This window comes from Dipteris shenzhenensis, chromosome 16 (genome assembly GCF_047967505.1).
Source record: "Dipteris shenzhenensis isolate YYH24624 ecotype China chromosome 16, Dip_SZ_1.0, whole genome shotgun sequence".
In the NCBI taxonomy this organism is placed as follows: domain Eukaryota; kingdom Viridiplantae; phylum Streptophyta; class Polypodiopsida; order Gleicheniales; family Dipteridaceae; genus Dipteris; species Dipteris shenzhenensis.
This window is the reverse complement of record NC_141611.1, coordinates 5,749,700-5,772,651: the sequence shown is the minus strand read 5'-3', so window position 1 is coordinate 5,772,651 and position 22,952 is coordinate 5,749,700. Positions and strand designations below refer to the sequence as shown.

Genomic DNA, 22,952 nt, shown 5'->3' with positions numbered 1-22,952 from the left:
ATATGGTAAGGGCCCAAGCAATGATGAAGGACTATGCTGATGAGCATAGGAGAGAGCTTCATTTTGAAGAAGGGGATTATGTATTTCTCACATTACATAAGTCTAGGCATGCCTTCTTGAAAGGTAATACCAATGTTAAACTTGCTCATAGGTATTATGGACCTTACAAGGTTTTGAGGAAAGTTGGGGAAGTGCCTTATGAGTTGGAGCTTCCACCATCCTCTAGAATACACAAAGTATTCCATGTATCGCTGCTCAAGAAGTATTTGGGACCTAAGGAGCAAGTTATGGAAGAGCTACCTCCCATGGATGAAGAGGGCCAAATTGAGTATATACCTGAGAAGATCCTTGGATTTAGAGATCATGTGTTGAGGAACAAGTCCTACATGGAATATCTTATCAAAAGGAGAGGTCTACCTCATGAGGAGTCTTCTTGGCAGCCATCTACAATTGTGGAGCAGTATCCTCAATTGCTTAGCTGAATTCTATGGCCAAAATTGAGTCTTTATGAGCAGATTTGATTTTCTCTTGCTATATAGCATATATGGACATGCTGCAGCCAGCATTCCACTATCCTTTCTCAGATCAGCATGTCTCTCACTGGATTATATGATCAGATCTGTTATATTGGACAGCATAGCTCTTCCACCCAATTGCTTGATTTCTTGGGAATATAATATGATCCATTTACAAATCAGCATGCCTACAGGGAGGTATTTGGATGCGTCAATTTTACGAGCAAAAACCTATGAGCAGGTTTATCCGAGCGTGTTTTTCAAGAGATTTTTAAAAATGTTTTTCTTTAGGAAACATGGTTTTTACACTTTTATTTTCACTAGAACTAGATCCCTTTATCATAAAAATATACAGGCTAGTCACTCATTCATTTTTACACAACATAATTTTCTTATTTAGAGACATCCCTTTGTACCCCTGTTATTACCTTAAAAAAGTGTTGATTCCTTTAAGAAACATTCCTCATAATCACTCTCAATGTAATAATACTATGCATATATAATTACTTATTAACACATTTATATCATATGGCAATATCTTTTTAGTGTTTTTATAGCATATTTATGGACATGTTTCTAAAGAAGTTTAAATTACTATAAATAAGTATTAACTTGGGCTTATATATCACTCTCATAAAATACATGTAATATTTAATACTATATATGAAAGATTTTCCAAAATATAACTTCATAGATGTGCTCAAATGGGGTGTTCCGATCAATTTGAGTGGTTGAATGACTATATTTGGACATTGGATATGAAAGTTATGTCACTTTTAAAAGTGCTGTCCAAGGTAGTTTCGCTAGCGAAACTACCTTGGGAGACTTGCTTCAAAGGGGTTTCGCTGGCGAAACTACCTGGATGGCTTGCTTCAATGAGTTTTCTTTGAAGAAACTCTTTCATGACGATAGGTTGAGAGAGGGTTTTCAATGTCACCCCCTATTAAGTAAAAGTTATAAGAAGGATCATAAGGGAATTTTCATAGAGAAGTCTACTCGACATGTGGGTTTCTTCAAAAGCCATCCCATTATGCTCTCACCATTCCTACAGATTCACCTAAAGATTTTTGTATAAAATAGGCATTGCTATAATACTTTGCATATTTCTAAGTGAAACTATGTTTTCTTCTGATCGATTTTTGCCATATTTATGCATAGTTGGAAGCTTTTTTTTTCCTTCGCTCGGACGCTCGGAAGATTTCGCTCAGAAAATGCTCGTCCCCGAGGTATTTGACTGAGAAACTTCATTGTCAGTTGATATGACCAGAATTGAGCTGTTCACGTTTACAAGGAGCATTGTATGTCCAGGTTACAGCCTTTTCAAATTTGAGGACAAATTTCTATTTGAGGAGGGAGGATTGTAACAAAGGGTTACTTTTTACTTAGGCTAAAAGTTAGTAGAAAGGCCTTTATTGGCTTGTAAGTGTTTTCTTCTTTTTTAGGGGATACCATAAGTTGCCACGTGGCATCCTAGGAGGTAATCCCATAAGCAATACTGCTTTGTACTACCCTGAGCCATACCTATATAAGGGCTCTAGTTGTACTTGGCAAGACAATTCATGACTTGTACTTCATTACTGAAATAGAACTTACAGCAAGAGTTCAATACTCAGCTGAATTCTAAAAAGGAATGACTTCCTCCTCTCCTTGTGCAGCCCCTCACAAGTCTCTGTTGCAGGTCTAGCCCATGACCTTCCACCCCTACCTTTTTCCTAAAACATAAGGTACTACTCTATTCTAACCTTCCTGCATATTCTACCAAATTTGGGTGTGTTTACTATCAGTTAGGAGCAGTCCTGTTGCATCCATGAATTTTCATCCTCAAGGAGTCCCCGCCACTTAATAAGATACTCTACGTGGGCCTTGTCATAGGCCTTGTTTTGGAATACATGGTCTCAAAACCCACGATACGCTCCAGAACATAGTGGATGTGGCCCTCTTCATCCATAGGTGGCAACTCTGGAAGCACATGGACATGCTGTCCAACATGTGGTTTCAGCAAAGAGACATGGAAAACAGTAGTAGCTCCAACTGATATGCTACCTCTCCAACCTTGCGGATGATCCTATAAGGTCTGTAATACCTATGAGCAAGCTTTGTGTTGGTATTACCTTTCGCGAGGCATAACGGTTCTTATGGAGACGCAGATCAAGATATAACGGTTCTTATCAAGATTGGATTCACGGGATTCAGGAAGGGTATATGCAGGATTTGAAGGCAGCTCCCATATTTCTGGAGTTATAGAAGCCTTCAAACCAAGGGCATGCTGAATTTAAGCTTCATAATGGGCTGTTGTACCGCAAGGACATAATTTATCTTGTGCCAGATTCAAAGTATAAACGGCTGGTTTTGCAGGAAATGCACTCATCTCCTATAGCAGGACATGCTGGTATCACTAAGACATATGAAAGAATCAGACAGAGTTTCATCTGGAATGGCATGGGGCGGGATGTGGTTAAATATGTCACTGAATGCTTGCCTTGCCAATGGAATAAGGTGGACACCCAGCTACCTGCAGGTTTCTTACAGTCTCAACCTATTCTAGAAGGCAAATGGACTCATATTGCTATGGATTTCATCACAGGGTTGCCTTCTACAGAGAAGGGATGGGATAGCATTTATGTGGTGGACAGAATGACAAAACAAGCTCATTTCATACCCACTAAGACCCGGTCTCTTATAGCCTCTCCCTATTTCGGAAGGCAAATGGACTCATATTGCTATGGATTTCATCACAGGGTTGCCTTCTACAGAGAAGGGATGGGATAGCATTTATGTGGTGGACAGAATGACAAAACATGCTCATTTCATACCCACTAAGACCCGGTATTCAGCCTCACAGATTGCTTGGCAATTTATGGAGCATGTTTTTAAGCATCATGGCTTCCCTCAGGAAATTGTCAGTGACAGAGATGCAAAGTTTATGGGTTTCTTTTGGCAAGATTAATTCACAGGGCGATGGGTACCCTCCTCACTCCTAGCACTGCTTACCACCTAGAGACGGATGGATAGTCAGAGAGGGTGAACAAATGGGTGGAGGAATATTTGAGGCATTTTTGTCATGATACTTTGAAGTCTTCGGATAAATGGTTGTCACTTGCTGAATTTTGCTACAACAGTACCAAGCATCTCTCCATTGGCATGAGCCCGTTTGAGGCAATGTACGTATGCAAGGTCAGGATGACTTCTTCAATTGCTGACATGGTTGTGAAAAATCAGCAAGCACGGAATGGCTTGGAGAGGATGGATGCTCTTCAGCAGTCGGCAAAAAAGAATATGTAGGATGCCCAAGCTAAGTAGAAGAAATATGCGGATGAACGTAGGAGATATTCAGACTGCAAGCCCACATTCTAGACAAAGGATCGGCTACCACATTTTCTTTCCCCTTCCTGTACTAAATGTCAAAATCGTAAGACTAGACTGCAGCCACCCACCTCTTCTGCTTCATGGATAAATTGCATTGTGTAAGGAAGTACTTGAGTGTCCTATGATCCGTCTTAACCTTAATCCTGCTACCGTACAAGTAGTGGTGCCATTTCTCGATAGCATGTAGTATGGCCAGCATTTCCTAATCATAAATATGATAGTCCAATTCCTTGGCTGTAAATTTTCTGCTCTCGAAAGCTATAGCTCCATGTTGCTGTCTCAGAACAGCCCCCAGTCCTTTGCCACTTGCATCCGTCTACAATAAAAGGGCATGAAAAATCAGGGCACACTAATACAGCTGCATTACTCGAGGCATGATTGAGGGACTCAAAACTGAGTTGTGCTTCTCCTGACCATTTGAAAGCATCCTCTTTCAACAAGTCAATGAGAGGGGCTGCCCTCTTGGCAAAATGCTTAATAAATCTCCTGTAGAAAGAAGCCAGACCCAAAAAGCCTATGAGTTGGGTGGGATTTTGCGGTTGTGGCCAATCCCTTATGCATTTTACCTTGGCTGGATCCACCTGAATTCCATCCTTGCTCACAATGTGGCCAATATATTCAACCTCTTCCTCCATGAAGGTGCATTTGTTGGCTTTAGCATAAATCTGATGCAATCTCAAGATTTCCAAGACTTGTTTGACGTGTCTAATATGTTCCTGCTTGTCCTTGCTGTAAATGAGGATATCATAATAAAAAACCAGCACATATTTGTAAAGAAGAGGCTGCAAAATCTTATTCATGAGTGCCTGGAAAGTAGCTGGGGCATAACTTTGAACTCATATAAACCTCTTTCTATGCGAAAGGCCGTCTTGTGCTCATCTCCTTCTCTCATTCTGATTTGATGATAGCCTGACCTCAAATCGATCTTAGTGAAAAATCGAGCACCCTTGAGTTCATCCAACAGGTCATCTATCCTAGGAATCGGAAACCTATTCTTGATAGTAGCCTTATTCAAGTCTCTGTAGTCAATGCACATGCGGTATGAACTGTCTTTCTTCTTCACCAAGAGCATTGGGGATGCAAAAGGAGAAGTGCTATGAGAGACTAAATACTTCTCAAGCAATTCTCGCACCTGTGTGGCCACTTCTTCTCGTTCTGCTTTCGAGAGACGATACGGAGCCTTATTAATTGGCTTGCTACCATGCTAAAAAACGATGGCATGATCGACATCTCTTCGTGGAGGCAACTGTGAAGGCATATCAGAAAACACATCTGTAAATTCTGAGAGCAACTTCTGCATATCACAATCCTCAACATGGGAAATGCTACCCTCCTGCACATTCAGTGCATAGATGGCACACTCCCTCTTGAGTTCTCTGGCCAGCTGCTTCGCTGAAATGACCTACAATTTAGAGGTTGCAATACCATGCAATGTTATAGATCTTCCCCTATGAACAAAGCTGGGTGACAAGGCATTTAAGTCCATGCTGATTTTGCCCAAGGATTTCAGCCAATCACAGCCCAGGACAGCATCGATTGGGCCCATATCCAATACCAAGAGATCCCCAGCAAAATCATAATCCTCAGAAAGCTTGATCCTTGCATCTTGGCAACAAAATTTATTGACCAAATGCTGTCCATTTGCCACCTCTACTCTCAGCCGATGGTCAATCTTAGAAGCAATCAGTCCCACCTTCTGTAATGTCTTGGAATTGATGAAACTATGGCTACCGCTGTCCACAAGCATGTGAACAGTCCTGCCATTAATTAGCCCTTTCAAATCTGATAGTTTCAGCACTTTTAGCACCCATCAAGGCATGAAAAGAGATAGCATAAATTGTTTGTTGCACATCCCAATAGATCCCTTCCTTGGAGAAGAGACGGCACTTGCTTCGCGACTGGGACCATCGAGAGCTGTTCTTCCAGCACTCTGCTCAGAGTCTTCAGTGGCATTACTCCCCCCCACCGTGGCTGTTTGTCCACACTCCGATGATTTTGCCCTGAGAGGCTTGTAATTAGTATTTTGTTACCACGGGCTGTATCCATTTTGTGATTGCAGCCCGCTGGCCTTTAGGCCCTCTTGTACTTTTTGCGGAAAAAAAAATAGATCCCTTCCTTGTCCACAGAAGTTTCCATTTGCATCCTCTCGTGCAAGAAAAGGCATAGCAACCTGATGCTCCACAATAAAAGACGTGGGTCTATGAACTCGCATGCCACGAGTGGGTTGAATGTCCAGAGATGACATAGCATGAATATTATGACCAGTTGCCCCACCTAGATCAAAAGGGAAATCAATCCCCTTTTGGCTCCATTGTCACGAGCCTCATCCACATCATGTGATCTTGTTGTCTCATCATGAGAGGCATCAAATGAATCTGTGGCATCAACCAAATCCTCATCATCAGAGATTTCAACAATCATATTGAGTTTGGCTAACCCAGTATTCCGCATCTTGCAAACACCCCGATGCTCAAGGGTCCATTTCTCCCCACACGTAAAGCATAAGTTTTCCTTTTTTCTGTTGTCAATTATGGCCTCCCGTTGTCATCTTATACTTGCTCGCATATTTGGGCTCAAATACCTGTGCCAATTGGGCTGTACGCTCAATTGTTTAAGAGTTATGTGTCTTCACATCTGCAGTGAGAGAAGGACTCAATCCCTGGATGAAATGCAGCAACTTTCCTCTCTCGAATACGTCTGTACAAACAAGGAAAGTCTCCAAAAACGCTGCAAGTACTCTTTAAAAGTATCAGTCTGCAATAATGCATAGAATTCAGCCAAATATTGCTCCAGTATGAGCGGGGATACAAATGTGGTGATCATCAACACTCTTTCCATGTGGCTCACCTCTAAGGCAAGTCCCTCATATAACGCCACCAAGTATGTGCATACCAACTAAGATTATGCGATCCTCATCCTGCTTTGGGTAGAAGCATCTGATGCACTGGCTGCGTCTGGCTATATATGCTCACTGGTGGAGCGATAGGTGCATGAACCCCCGGTTGGCTCTCTCTCCCAAATGCATCTCTCCGAAATGATGGCATACCAAATGGTTGAGAAGAGGACTGACCTCTCTCCCAGGGGTGTGGGCTGCCATATAAACCCAAGCCAGCTCCAGACATACTCGCTGGAGCGGTGAAAGGCGCGCTAACCGGATGCACACCAACGGCTCGGCCCAAAAGAGACGGCTCAGCCTACATAGATGCAAAAAGCTCTGAGCCAAAAGATGGACTGACATCCTGCAAGAAGGTGCTTTGTGGCGCAGAAAATGCATCATCTAAGTCCAAATAATCCCCATGCTAGGGTACATGCAATGGTCCAGAAGACTGATGTTCATAGGCACAGCGGGCATCTGCCATAAAACCCCTGCGTGGAGCAGACAAAACATCCAAACTGTCTGAGTGGTCCCCTTGTTGGAGTGTGGGCTACGTACCCTTATCCTGCATAGCAATGGCAGATGTGATCTGCAAACCAATCTGTTGTCCCATTTGGGCAAGAGCCGTATCCTGCATAGCCATGGTTGTGGTAAGCTGATGGCTGAACTCCTGTCCTATCTGGCGGAAAGCACCCTAGAGCATCGAGGAGAGGGCATCCAAAAACTGTGTCTGCGCTGCCTGCACTTCCCAGGATGCAGAAGGGAGAGGCTGAGTGTAAGGAACCTTTGTACCACCAGTGGATATAGCCACTGTGGCGAGCAGCCTCATCATTGTCATGCAATATATCACGAGGGGCACGCTTCGGTGGCATGGTGACTGGCCCTAGAGAGAAGAGCTCGAATGTAGGCAAGGAGAAATGGATAGCAAATCCTTGCATAATGAGCACCTAAGATAGTGTGTGGAACACGAAGAAGATTGATGGAGAGGCTCGAGAGAAGTCGTCAAAGAAGCTATGAAACGGCCCAAATGAGCCAAAATAGGGCTGTGGAAGCCCCTAAAAGAGGCTGGAAAATTCTGAGTTTTTTTTTTTGCCCTTTTTTTTTGGGAGGTGGGGGTTTTTGTAGGTCGCCTAGGACAGTTAGTACAGCTCTAACCTAAGACAGTTAGGACACTGTCTTAGGCCAACCTAACCTAACCTTTAACCTTAGTTATTAGTACTAGCCTAACCTAGACCTAAACTAGATAAACCTAACCCTAACCTTAACCACAAACTAACCCTGTTTAAAATCTAACCTAGGAATTAATAGAGCTTAGGCTAAAGTGTTTGCAGGCGACATTGGAGCAACAAAGCGGCGAGCGCATGAGAGTGGTAGAGAGCGCCGATTGCACAGCGGCGCGATCGTTTGTGCAACCAACCGCCGGACACCGTCGGACCTCTTGCTAGCGCCTATGCTAACATCGTCATTAGGCTAGTTGCTGCAGGTCTGTCGTTCACCGTTAGCCAAGCCCGTTAGCAACATTCTTGGTGTCAATGGATTCATGTTGGTGGACAGATTCATGTTGGTGTGCTTGACAGAATGCTCCAACGGTGAGAGTAACCACACCTAGAACCGCTTAGAGAGAACAAGAACTAGCGCTCATCGATGACTAGTTGTGGAGCAAGCTTCCACCACACTATTGTGCATCTACACCGTGGATGGCGTCGTTGGCTATGCTACCTGTGCATAACCTTCAATTTTTGAAGAGCCAAAGGGTACAAGGCCCAAGGAAAGTGCTCTGATACCAATGCAATGAAGGGGGATAGGGGCTGAATTGGTGAAGGCCAGAGATGGCAGGAGAGGGGAGGAGGAGGAGGAGAGAGAGAGAGATAGGAGGGAAAGTGGGTAGAGGTAGAGAAAGAGGGAGAGAAGGAGTGAGGGGAAGAGAGATAGGGAGAGAGAGTGTAGGCGGTACGTAGGAGGAAGGAGGTGGGAGTAGATAGGATTAGATGTCACATCAAAAAGTACATAGTAGGGGGTGGATGGGGACTTATATAGTCCCTCCACATTCTAAAGGGCCTCTAACTTGGCCCCTTTTCCCCCTTCATTACATGCTCCTCCTGGTTGCAATCTGCAACCCTTATTTGCTGGTAGTCACCTCTGTCTGAGGACTGCAGCAGTTTGCTCACCATTCCTGTGTGACCTGCCTAAGCTACGGATCTACTGCCCCTTTGGCCTCCTCATATAGGGGCTCACAGGTCAGGTCAGTGATCTCTAACACATCTGTTCCTTTGACATTGTGTACTGTGCTATTTATGTTCATGGACTATCTGAAGATAAGTTAAAGATTTAGATGATTAGCGGAGTTTTTCAATATCACAATAAATGCTTTGGGTACTGTCTATGAGATCTCTTCATTCAAAAAGAAAGGGTTCGAAGGCCTTAACAATTTTCCTCAATCTATTTACTGAATTAAATATGCTATTGAGTGCAAAGTCTTATTTATAAATTTCGTTATAATAAAGCTGCAGGGGAACAATATGAGTTGAACTGTGGATCACATACTACCCTTAGGAATAGTAAATTTCACTTCACCGCTTAAGTGAAAGGCAGAATCAGGGGAGCAACACTTAATGTTTACATGGATAAAGCACGTTGCAAATCATTCCTTAAATATTAAATTTTAAGCCATCCCCACTGATATGTCAAATCAGGGCTGGAAGGCCCCCAAGGTTTATTAATGATTGTCTCAAGGAGTTCAAAAGAAACTACCAGTCATAAAGATACAAGGCTGAAGCATGCAGACCTATATGTATAGCTGGAGACTCAGATAAAGACTGGAAGCAAGCAAAGAATAAGTGCCTTGTGATATAAACTAATACTAACAGTAAATGGATCAGGTCAGGGTAAGAATAGCTGGTCATGCTTAACTGACCAGTAATACAAGCAAATACATATGCTGGCTAATACTTACGACAAAAGATGATGCTCACAACCCTGACGTGGACTGAAAGCAATCGCTGTGACTGCACATGTGTGGCCCTTCAGCACAGATATAGGCAAACCATCTGGGAAGCGCCACTGCCAAACATAAAGGGAGTCAGTTTTACTTCATTCCCATTCAAAGAATTGCAGAATAGGGAACGATTGACCAGACAGGATCTTACAACACGTATAAAGCAATCATTCGAAGCAGATGCCACAAGTGTATTGTTTGCACTCACTGCAAGATCCGTGATGTCACCCTACAAAATCCCCAGTCCAAAAAAGAGAAAACACCATTGGACAAGGTCAAAGAGCATGTATCATTCAAACTATGGATTCTGAAAGTAGCCTTTCAGTTGGAAAGCAGTGACTCTCACCAATATCACTCCAACCTGATAGCACTACTAGTATAAGCAGCCTAATGCTCAGAGAAATTCAAAATGGAAATATTTCACAACCAAATTTGGTACACACTTCATGGCCACGGCAGCTGCGAAGGCAAAATCCAGTTTTTGTTGACCAGATTTTCACAAGCCGATCATCTGAACCCGTGATTACATACTCTCCAGATTTATCAAAGATAGCTGCAAAGAACAAAAAAAACATACGTACTTAGAGAATCTCTCTAGCAAAAGGCATCGCATTTGTAGAATTTAAAGCTAAAAATGCATGAAACCCTAAAAATAGGACTCGACTTTGAAAAACAAGAGGCACTCTTTGTTGAACTGCAAAGGTGCCGCTGAACAACTAAAAAGCATTCGGCAAATATAAATGGAATCTCTCTTGATCAGATGACAGCTTAATCCTTTTTTCCCCCCAAAAGACAATAACGTTCTATTAACACTTGAAAAATCCAACCATACAAATCAGCAATCTATGAGGTGCTGATCATGGGATATAAAGAGAAACTCACTGTCATAAAAAACCAGCCTGTATCTAGTGAAGACAGGCTCACCGACTAGGGAATTCCTAGAATAAGGGCTAACTACTGGGGCGGAGGACCATACATCCGCTCTGTGAATACATAAATTGTGCACCAAGCACATGAGCTCTCCCATCACAAATGCTCTTGCTGCCCCTGAACACACTCATGGAGCTCATGATGAGTGGGCATTTGTTGTGACATGTCAATACCCTCTGGAGAAGCATGCTTCAGCCTTATCTGTTTCAAATTTTGAGTCGGACTGGCATTTTGACAACGGTGCATCTAAGCACATCACTTCTTGCAAATCTCTCTTTCAATCCTTGGGGGCAGCTCCACATGGTGGCACTATCACTTGTGCCAATAATGCATCCTATCCCGTGAAGGGGATTGGTCAGGTTGAGGTCACTTCTGTGTCAAGGGATACCTAGAAGTGCTTTATGTTCCAGGTATAAAAAAGAATCTGATTTCTATCTCATCCATCCCCCTAAATGGCTTCAGGGTTCTTTTTAATGCTTATCATTGTGCCATGTATAACAACCTGTACTTATTGGGTCACTTTCCAGTGGGCTGTACCATTTTGATGCCTATGAAAAACAGCCAGCTATTGAAGCAAATTAGGCCTCTGAATCTGTCATTTCAGATTCACATTTATGGCATGAGAGATTGGGGCATAGTTTGGTGAAAATGCATTCAGAGGATATGGTGATAGACCTCCCACCCATGCATGCACTTGCAAAACATGTCTGTGAGGGTTGCTTATCAAGCACAATGCATCGGTTCTCATTTCCCCTTGGTGTATCTAGGAAGTTGCATCTCGTGCATAGTGGCCGATGGGGACAGCATAACTTGGGGGTGACTTATACTCCTCCACTTTTGTGGATGACTTCACCAAATTCACTAGGGTCTATGGCAGGAAGGCCAAGTCAAATGTCTTCTCTTGATTCAAGCGATTTCTTGCCATGGCTGAGAATGAAAGTGGGTGCCCTGTTAGGGGGGTGAGTATATGGCCCGTGAATTTTCTGATTTTTTAGCAGCCTGAGGCATAATTCATCAATGCATAGTGCCGTACACTCCACAACAGAATGGGCTTGCCGAGCGTAAAAGTCAGAAAGAAATGGAAAAGAGCATATGCATGCTTAAGGGGAAGTCTTTGCCAAATAAATTAATTTTTGGATACCATTATGTGTTCCAACTATGTACTCACCAAAGTACCCACATGGGCATTGAAGACCATTACTCCCTCTGAAGCATGGACTGGCCGGAAGCCTATGATTTCCCACATGCGGGTGTTTGGGTCATTGGCATATGCACATGTTTCATCTCAGGTGACACATAAGCTAGAGGATAAGGCCATCAAATGCATTTTCATTGGCTACAGCTCACAGAGTAAAGGATGTCAGTTGTATCAGCCCAGCACAGGGAAGGTTATCATGAGCAAAGATGTATTTTTTGCTGAGAATATTGCTTAACCTTGGCTATAGACTGCAAAAAACAGCCATCAGTGGAAGCCTTTGATGTATTTGATGCCATACTGCCCTTCACCACGCTCTGTAGAATCCATCTCCAAATGCTTCTAGCAGCTCAGAGTCTTCTCCTATTGCCAATGTTCAGCCTGATTTGTAGCCACATGATGATCAAGATATTGAACAGGCAGATATAGAGGAATGTGCTGTCAAAAGATAGCAAAAACAGGTTCCAAGGTGGCTCTTGGGTACTCTACGGGACAGCAAGCAAGCTAGCCCTTGGCTGCCCACAACAGAGGTGGTCAAAAACAAATGGATGCCAATTTGCTTCATGTTGCTTTGATTGCTAAAGCCTGCAATGAGCAACCTGATAACAGAGAATTGTGAGAAAGGAAAGGAAGCAAGAGCAAGAGTGAGCTGAACGTTGTTCACTCCCCAAAGTGTATTGAACTGAAGTGAAGAAGTGAAGTACAATGAAAGAGATGAGGGTTTTGTCTAAGTAACAAAACCCTATCTAATCACTAACCGTAGTTAGAGATTAGACCGTGGTTAGGGAAAAAAACCTCTAAGAGGGAAAAGTGCCCCTAACCCACTTATTACATTACATTGGCAACTGCCTAGAATATAATAATAATTCTAACACCCCCCTGCAATGCCAATGTGGTGTACAAGGTAGTGATCAATCACCAAAAGGAGATAAGTTTAGGGCACTGCGAAATGCCTCAAACTTCTCACGTGGAAGTGCTTTGGTGAAGATGTCTGCAACATTGTCATGTGTTGACACATAGATCATACTGATCTTCCCTGCATGCAACTTCTCTCTGACATAATGATAATGAACCTCAATGTGCTTCGTGCGAGCATGAAACACAGGATTCTTTGCCACTGCTATAGCACTCTAACTATCAGAGAGAATTGGAGAAGGACCCTCCAATATGAGACGAAGATCAGCGAACAAACATCGCAGCCAAACACACTCAACTGTCACTGTGAAAGCTGCCATGTACTCAACTTCACATGAGGAAGTATCCACTATAGATTGCTTCTCCAAAAAGAAACAATTACCACTAGTGGACTGCCTAGTATCATAGTCTCCAGCCCAATCTGAATCACTGTAAGCATGCATCTGCAAGTCACCCCCCTGGGAAACATCAAGCCAAAAGACTTTGTGCCTTGCAAATAACGGAAGATGCGTTGCCAATGTGTTGTCTTTGAGCTGTGCATATATCTGCTCACTTGAGATACTGCATACTGAATATCGGACCTAGTATTGCACAAGTATATGAGGCATCCAACAGCCTGGCCGTAAAGTGTGACATCTATTGATTCACCTACATCATATATAGTAAGCTTCAGCCCCGGCTCCATGGGAGTGGCAATAGGCTTACAATCATGCATGTTGAACCTATCCGAGAGCTTCTGCACATACTTGGATTGAGACATAACGATGCCACGCTTGTCTTGTATAAACTGGATCCCCAAATAAAAATTTAACATGCCCAAATCTGTCATGTCAAATTCAGCTTTCAACTCGGCTTTGAAATCTGCAATTATATCCTCATTTGACCCCGTGAGCAGCATGTCATCTACATAAAGAATGATGACCAAAATATCCCCCCCATCCTTCTTGATGTAGAGGGTACTATCCGTGGGACTATTGTGTAATCCCTTACTTGCCAGGAATGCATCTATCTTGGCATACCATGCACGTGGGGCTTGTTTCAGCCCATATAAAGCTTTGTTAAGCTTGCAAACCTCAAGTGCATTGCCAAAAAGTTCAAATCCAGCAGGTTGCTTGACATAAACCTCTTCCTGCAAGTCCCCATTAAGGAAAGCTGTTTTTATGTCCAACTGATGGACATTCCACACAAAATTTGCAGCCATGGCAATAACTGACCGTATGGTGGTCATCCTCGACGTAGGAGCAAAAGTCTCCTCATAATCTATGCCCTTCTTTTGTGCATAGCCGTTGGCAACCAGCCTTGCCTTGTACCTGTCAATAGACCCATCTGGCTTCCTTTTTACCTTGAAAACCCACTTGGTACCAATGGCATGCTTACCTGGTGGCAAATCCACAACATCCCAAGTCTGATTTTTCTCTATGGACTGCAACTTATTGTGCATGGCATGCATCCAATGCACATTATCCTTTGCTTCTTCAAAAGAGTCAGGTTCCTCTTCATCAAGCATAAGCTGTCTCAACTAAAAGAGCCCCCCCTGCGTGCCTTACTGCACTACGAGTCCTGCCAGGCAATGGGGCCGCAAGCCTACTCTCCCTAAGAGTCTGAAGCAACTAATTCGGGACTGTTTTAGCTACGTTTATCTCTTCAATCTCTTGCCTGACAACTTCATCCACATCCTATGGAGGTACAAAATCAGCCAGTGGCTGAATCGGGGCATGTGGATCTGGAGGAGGTTGCTGTAAATTCTAATTTTCAGCGGGGGAACCAAATGCTATAGGAAGCATCCCCTCAAACACATCATCTGAAGAAGTTGGAATCTGAAATTCAGCATGTGTATTTTTCAGAGAATATAACATCTCTACTAACAAAAATCTTGTGTGCAGCAGGATTGTAGAGACGATAGCCTTTGCTTTGTGAATTATACCCCACAAAAATGCATTTAAGTGCCTTATCTGACAACTTGTGTCGAAACTCCACAGGCACGTGGGCATATGCAATACATTGAAATGGTCCACTGAAGGCTTTCTCCCCTGCCATGGATTGTGTTTAAAGCCTTTGTGGGAGCCCGATTCAAAATAAGTTTGCAACACATGAGGCCTTCAAGCCAAAACCTGTGAGGCAACTTCTTACTTGTAAGCATGCATCTATCCATCTTCATAGCAATGTGATTCTTCCGCTCAGCTTTGCCATTCAGTTGAGGTGTAAGCCTCACTGTAAGCCGATGCGTGATACCTTTCTCCTTAAAAAATGCCTCAAATTCATGAGACATATACTCTCCCCTTCGATCTATGCGAAGTGTCTACACCTTGAGTCTGTCTCATTCTCAACTAAGCCACAAAGTGTTTGAAATGCATGAACACTTCTGATTTTGCCTTGAGACCATAGACCCAAGTGTAGTTGGTGAAGTCATCTATGATTGTAACAAAATAAAGATAACCCCCAAAAGCAGGTGTCCTCATGGGACCGCAGACATCACTGTGAATAAGCTGTAATTTCCGTGTAGCTTTCACTGCACCATCCTTCTTGAAAAGAAGTCTATGCATCTTGCCAAGGATGCGACCTTCACATGCATGAGGAGGAGGCGACTCTAAAGAAGGCAATGCATCAACCATATCATGCCTCTGAAGTGTCACTAAGCTGCCATAGCTCATGTGCCCATACCTGGTGATGTAAATGGAGAGAGAGCAAGAAGCCAAAGGAGTGAGAGCTTAATGACGAATATGCAATAGAATAGTGTAAACCAAAATACAAAGGGGAGATAAGGTTTTGTCTAAGTGACAAACCTTATCCTTCACTAACCATACTTGGTAAACTAACAGTGGTTAGGGGGAAAAACCTCTAAATGAGGGAAAAGTGTCCCTAATCCACTTATTGTCATTACATTGGCCACTGCTAGAATATATCAATAATTCTAACACCCCCTTGCAGTGCCAATGTCATGTACAAGAAAATGATCAATCACCAAAAGGAGATAAGTTCAGGGCACTGCGAAATGCCCCAAACTTCTCACGTGGAAGTGCTTTGGTGAAAATGTCTGCACTATTGTCATGTGTCGACACATAGATCATGTTGATCTCTCCTGCATGCAACTTCTCTCTGACATAGTGATAGTGAACCTCAATGTGCTTCGTGAGAGCATGAAACACAGGATTCTTTGACACTGCTATAGCGCTCTGACTATCACTGAGAATCAGAGAAGGACCCTCCAATGAAAGATGAAGATCAGCAAGCAAATGACACAGCCAAACACATTCAACTGTCGCTGTGAAAGCTGCTCTGTACTCAGCTTCACATGAGGAAGTAGCCATAGTAGATTGCTTCTTGCTTAGCCAAGAAATGCAAGCTTTGCCAAAAAAGAAACAATTACCACTTGTGGACTGGCTAGTGTCATAGTCTCCAGCCCAATCTAAATCACTGTAAGCATGCATCTGCAAGTCACTCCCCCTGGGAAACATCAAGCCATAAGACTTTGTGCCTTGCAAGTAACGGAAGGTGCGTTTTACATCCTTCCAATGTGTTGTCTTTGGGCTGTGCATATACCTGCTCACCTCAGATACTGCAAACTGAATATCGGGCCGTGTATTGCACAGATATATGAGGCATCCAACCGCCTGACTGTAGAGTGTGGCATCTACAGATTCTCTTGCATCATACATTGTAAGCCTCAGCCCTGGCTCCATGGGAGTAGCTATAGGCTTGCAATCTTGCATCCTAAATCTATCCAAGAGTTTTTGAACATACTTAGATTGAGACATAATGATACCACGTCTCTCTTGAATAAATTGGATCCCCAAATAATAATGTAACATGCCCAAATCTGACATATCAAAAGTGGCTCTCAATTCAGCCTTGAAATCTGCAATTTTATCACTATTTGGCCCTATGAGCTACTAGTAGGTCATCTACATAAAGAATGATGACCAAGATTTCCCCCCCATCCTTCTTAATGTAGAGGGTGCTTTCAGTTGGACTATTGCTGAAACCCTTGCTGGACAAAAAGGAATATATCTTTGCATACCAAGCACGGGGAGCCTATTTCAGCCCATATAAAGCTTTATTCAGCTTACATACCTTACGCGCATCATTTGATACCGCAAAGCCTGGAGGTGGTTTCACATACACCTCTTCCAACAAGTCTCCATTTAAAAATGCTGCTTTTATGTCCAACTGATGGACTTTCCAATTCAAATGTGCAGCCATGCCAATAGCAGTTCTGATGGTTGTGATCCTAGATGTAGGAGCAAATGTCTCCTCATAATCAATGCCCTTTTTCTGAGCATATCCTTTGGCAACCAGCCTTGCTTTGCACCTGTCAATGGACCCATCAAGGTTCCATTTGACCTTGAAAACCCATTTTGTACCGATGGCATGCTTACCTGGTGGCAAATCCACAACAGCCCAAGTCTGATTTTTTTCTATGGACTGCAATTCATTGTGCATGGCTTGCATCCAATGCACATTATCCTTTGCTTCTTCAAAAGAGTCAGGCTCCTCTTCATCAAGAAGAGTCCCTGCATAAGCTCTCTCAACTAAAAGAGCCCCCCCTGCAGGCAATGGAGCCTCAAGCCTACTGTCCCTGAGAGTTTAAAGCAACCAATTCGGGACTGTTTTGGCTGCGTGTATCTCTTGAATCTCTTGCCTGACAACTTCATCCACAATCAGCCGGTGGCTGAATCGAGGCATGTAGATCTGGAGGAGGTTGCTGTAAATTCTGTGTTTCAGCAGAACCAAATGTGATAGGAAGCATCCCCTCAAAAACATCATCTGAAGAAGCTGGATCTGAAATTCAGCATGTGTACGTGCTGAATTTTCAGAGAATATAACATCTCTACTAACATAAATCTTGCGTGTAGCAAGATTGTAGAGACGATGGCCTTTGCTTTGTGAACTATATCCTACAAAAATGCATTTGAGTGCCTTATCTGACAACTTGTATCTAAACTCCACAAGCACGTGGGCATATGCAACACAACTAAAAACTTTGAAATGGTCCACTGAAGGCTTTCTCCCATGCCATGTCTCAAAATTTTCTTTTTTTTAAAATTTAAAATGTCACTTCCATTTTCAATTTACTAGTTTAATTTCTCAGCCAAAACCTGTGAGGCAACTTCTTACTTGTGAGCATGCATCTATCCATCTCCATGGCAGTGCGATTCTTTCGCTTAGCTTTGCCATTCTATTGAGGTGTAAGCCTCACTGTAAGCTGATGCGTGATGCCTCTCTCCTTCAAAAATGTCTCAAATTCATGAGACATATACTCCCCCCTCGATCTGTGCGAAGTGTCTGCATCTATCCATCTCCATGGCAGTGCGATTCTTCCGCTCAGCTTTGGCATTCTGTTGAGGTGTAAGCCTCATTGAAAGCTGATGCGTGATGCCTTTCTTCTTCAAAAATGTCTCAAATTCATAAGACATATACTCCCCCCTCGATCTGTGCGAAGTGTCTGCACCTTGAGTCCTGTCTCATTCTCAACCACAGCCACAAAGTGTTTGAAATGCATAAACAATTCTGATTTCATCAATGAATGTAACAAAATAGAGATAACCCCCAAAAGCAGGTGTCATCATGGGATCACTGTCAATAAGCTGTAATTTCCGTGTAGCTTTCACTACACCATTCTTTTTGAAGGGAAGTGTATGCATGAGGAGGAGGCGACTCCAAAGGAGGCAATGCATCAACCATATCATGCCTCTGAAGTGTCATTAAGCTGCCATAGCTCATGTGCCCATACCTGGCATGCCATAACTCCGCATTTTGCATCGCAGCAGTGGGAGTGCTTACTGATAATGCAAGATCGGATCTTTTTTCATATAGATCAAGCTGAAAAAGACCCCGATACAAAGTGCCAAATAACATCAAAGCATAGTCATTCTCTTTGTCTCTGACTGCGCACTTGTCATCATCAAAAACAACCTGAAATCCTCCATAGAGAACATAGAGAACATCTGAAATTCTGAAATATGTGCCATCAGTGGATGTGAGAATAATGTCTCCTACTCCACACACTGAATAAGAAGAATTATTCGCACAAGTCACCTTCTTTTTGGTGGGGATGGAGGATGCAGAGATACAAACAAACTCTTCTTGGAAGTGATGTGCTTTGAAGCACCACTGTCAAAATACCAGTATGAAATGTCTCATTGACACTAAGAGAGCATGCATCCTTTGAAGGATCATAACTGCAAGTCAAGAAAGCATATGGGTCATCATCATTAGTGGCTGTAGCATCTAAACTAGCCACTGAAAAATCTGAAGTGCAAGACAGAAAGGCATAGTGCTCTCTCACAAAGTTGGCTGCAACATCTCCCCCATCATGAGAATGTGGAGCTAATGCATCTAACACAGCCATACGGGAATCCCTTTTCTTTTCTTTGGCTATGCGCTTCTTGCATTCTCCAATATAATGACCTGGCTTCTTGCAATAATGACAGATGCCCTTCTTTTTCTGCTTATTTGTATCACCTTTTGCCTTATAAGAGGGTTGTCCTGAATCAGCTTTATGCTGATTTATGGGCTGATTGGCATGTGGCTTTTGCTGCCCTTTACGCTTGGGCTTGAACTTGGAAAGCATCGCATGCTTGCCAGCCCGGGTTGCCATATTTCTACGTGTCTGCTCCTCATGCAAAAAGAAGTCCTACCAACTCGTGAAAAGAGAGAGGATTGCTGCCCCCCCTCAATGAGAAATTCAGCGAGGTGTGGAAACCGAGATAGGACTCAGGAAGAGAGTTCTGAGTGGTGGTGATCTTCTCTGAATCCTGAATGACTTCATCAATATTCAGCAATTGTTCCCTCAAATCCTGAAGCTTTGTGAGGTGAAAATTCATGGAATCTCCCTCCTCCATATGCATATGGGAAAGCTCCCGCTTCAGAAAGGAAACTCTAGCATCATTTCTTGCTGCAAACATACTCTCTAGTATCTCCTAAGCTGCCATTGATGTCTTGCATGACCGAATATGAGGTATAATGAACCTCTTGACAGAAAGAGAAATTACTAAAAGAGCGTGTGCATCTCTAGAGTCCCATCTTTTCTGCTCTGCTATGGGAGCTCTTGGAGCGGCTGCTCCACCAACTTGTGCTGCATTTGCACCTCTACCCTTGCCTCTGGCTGTAGGAGTGAGGTGTGTAGCCGCTATATCTGGTCTTGCTTCATCTCCATTGACATAATCCCAAAGATGTCTGCCAACCAAGATATTACAAACCATGAAACAGACAGCTACGCTAACGCCCATCTTCCGACTGCATACACAGGTTCATCATGTTGAAGCGTCTTCTAGAGGTAAAAAATGCTCTAAGGCAGCTTGTTGTGTGTAATGAATGGGAGGCGTGGAAGGAATCAAAGAGTGCAAATGCCTTGGAATGCAAGTCTTTATGCTTATCTGATGCCTATTGGGAGGATCTCAATCATATGGTGAAAATAGTGAAGCCCATCATCCTTTTGATGAGGCATATGGATAGTGATGAGCCATGCATTGGCAAAGTTTATGAGGGGATGGACAAAATGATTGAAAATGTGAAGGAGGTGGTGACTAATCCTAATAGGAAGCAAGAATTAGTAGACTTGGCAGTGGAGTGGTGGAACTCCTATCATTCACCCTTGCATGCTGCAGCTTATGTCTTGGATCCTGAATTTCAAAGTAACAAGCAAAAGTCGGCGGATAAGGAGCTGATGTGAGGATGGGAGAAGATACTGAAGCAAATGGTACTAGAAGCACAAGAGCAAAGGCAAGTAAAGGCTGAGTTGGCTTTTTATAGGAAGAAATATGGAATGTGTGGCTCTGAGGATGCACAAAGGGATAGGTATATTGTGGGGTCTGCTCTATGGTGGAAGGATTATGGGGCTGATACACCTTTGTTGCATAACTTGGCTATCCGCATTTTGAGTCAAGGAGCAAGTTCCCCTCCTTGTGAGCGCTTGTGGAGTAGCTTTGGGCACATTGCATCAAAGAAGAGGAACAAACTTGGGACACAAAAGGCAAGTGACCTTGTGTTTGTGCATGCAAACTTACGTTTGCTTCAGAAGATGAATGCTGGGTACAGCCGTGAGGAATTCATTGGATGGCAGGAGAACAATAGTAAGGCAACAGGCCAGCAAATCGTTCCTATGGTGGGTGCATCCATGGATGATGTTGGAGATGACCAAGAAGATGGAGATCATCCAGATGATGGAGATGATGAAGAGGAGGAAGAGGGCAGCAACCACAATGCTGCAGATTTAGATTGATCATTGATGTTGACAGTGTTGAGTGGATCATGCATGTAGCAGCTAGTTTTTTAAGTTCTAGGAGCCTCAATAGTAGGAGGTGTCACTCTCCTTTTCTTGTATCCAAATTCAAGATTCCAAGACTCAAGATAATCTCATATGTTTGTGCCTTGTCTCTGATGGACTTTGCTTTTGTATGCCATTGGCAAGCTATAATGATTAATCTAGATTCTATTATCAATGATTATTCGTGATATATCATGGTTGCACATATTTGTCTAAGATGGATATAGCGTCCTATGATAGTATAGGGAGATCAACATCACGTAATAAATGGTATTAAGTGTAAGGCATGTCAAAAGGCAGCAAACTTGGGTCGTGATAGAGCCTTCGTTAAGATATCTGCTAAGTTATCCTTTGTGGGAACGTAGGACAATTTACAAAACCTCTTTCAATCCAAGTGTGCTTACCTCAAATGCGCCTAGCTACCAAATGTGCTTTTCTGATTGCACACTGAAGTTTTTTGAGTCTGCTGTTGTATTTGAGGGATCAAGAACTTTGTTCATTATAGTGATGGTCACTCGTTCAATCTTTTTCTCCTTGACAACTTCACATTCGTCCAGCTTTATAACAAATTTCAGAAGCCCTTGGCACTCTTCAAATGTCATACCATAAAACTCATCCATTCTTCTTTGCATGTGTTGAAGATCGACAAAAATGTTGTTAAAAGAGTTATATATAGTAGTCCCCTTGTCACTTTCGTACACTCCTTCAAAATGCATACAATTTCCAATACAATCATGTACTTGTTGGTTGAGTAGGCCTCTTAACATCCACACTTCCGCAAGCTTCGGCAAGAGCACACATTTTATCCATAGTTACTAGGGAACGTGAATGGCAACGAAACGTTGACCCCCTGGGGAACGGGAACGCCCAAATCCTAGGGAACGTGAACGGGAAGGGAACGCCACGTGACCATATCCATAAACAAACATACTATTCTATACATTAGAAAGCTTTTTCACGTATACCTAAGATGTATCCAAGATACTTCAGCCATACCATGGAGAGGGTTTTTTTAGCACTTAGCCCTGGTATGGCCTTCTAGGCCAGTTAGGACATTTTGTCCTAACCAATTGACTTCGGGGCCATATAGTAGCCACACTTGTACTTTCTCAATATCCATTTGCAAGTATTTTCGCTAAGCGCAACCTAGTGTAGGATCGGAAAAAGTAACCTAGAGCCTACCATGAATAGAAAAAGGAAGGGTGCCTAGACACTCTGCCAGATGAAATCTTTCTCGAGACTCTTGAAATGGAAGAGCTTCAGCAAAGAGTTGAGAATTCTAGCCACCTAATCAGTGCCTTGGATTCGGGGTGTTGTGGCCACGTACATGGAGAGATTGAGTTAGATGCTTGTTGGGGGACATACTAGGGAGGCATTTTCCCTCTTTCACTTGTACTGACTTAGAAGACCATTATTGCGGCATGCATGTAATAGCAAAGAGAACAATTCAAACCAGAGGTGATGTGAAACAAATGATTTTATTTTATATATCCCATTTGGCTAGGTGTTGCATTGTCAGATGTGGACACGGAAAAGGCATTCACTAATTATGTGAAGGTATTTGTGTAGTATTGGAGTCCAAGCTATAGAAGATGTAGTGATGTAGCACGATATGCTAATTGCTAGAACAAAGAGTGGTAATATACTGTGCGGAATCAAGGCACATGGTCATGTAATCCATTGTGAACCTGTGGTACGAAGGAATGAAGGACACTAGGTGCAGGCCAAATAAAAATGGGACTCTACTCCACCAAGGTCTAGGTGGTGACATGGGCCCATGTTGCTACATTTTCCCTATATGAACCTTGAAGGCTAGATTTAGCCCTTTAAGGACTATTAGTACTGTTAGTCCAATCTAGGGTTAGGACACTTCTTCCTAAGATAGGCCATGTACA

The 22,952-nt window shown here is 43.0% G+C and overlaps 1 protein-coding gene across 4 annotated transcripts in view; it reads right to left on the bottom strand.

The window, feature by feature from the left end:
• LOC147892456 (uncharacterized) overlaps positions 1-22,952 on the bottom strand; it is a 116,445-nt gene that overhangs the window by 54,440 nt on the left and 39,053 nt on the right. For all 4 annotated transcript variants that reach the window (XM_087387473.1, XM_087387474.1, XM_087387472.1 and 1 more), the window contains 3 exons: positions 10,195-10,304; positions 9,903-9,980; positions 9,710-9,816 (listed from right to left, as the gene is read on the bottom strand). In XM_087387473.1, coding sequence (XP_087243599.1) covers positions 9,710-9,816; positions 9,903-9,980; positions 10,195-10,304 — 295 coding nt within the window. The remainder of the gene's footprint in view (positions 1-9,709; positions 9,817-9,902; positions 9,981-10,194; positions 10,305-22,952) is intronic.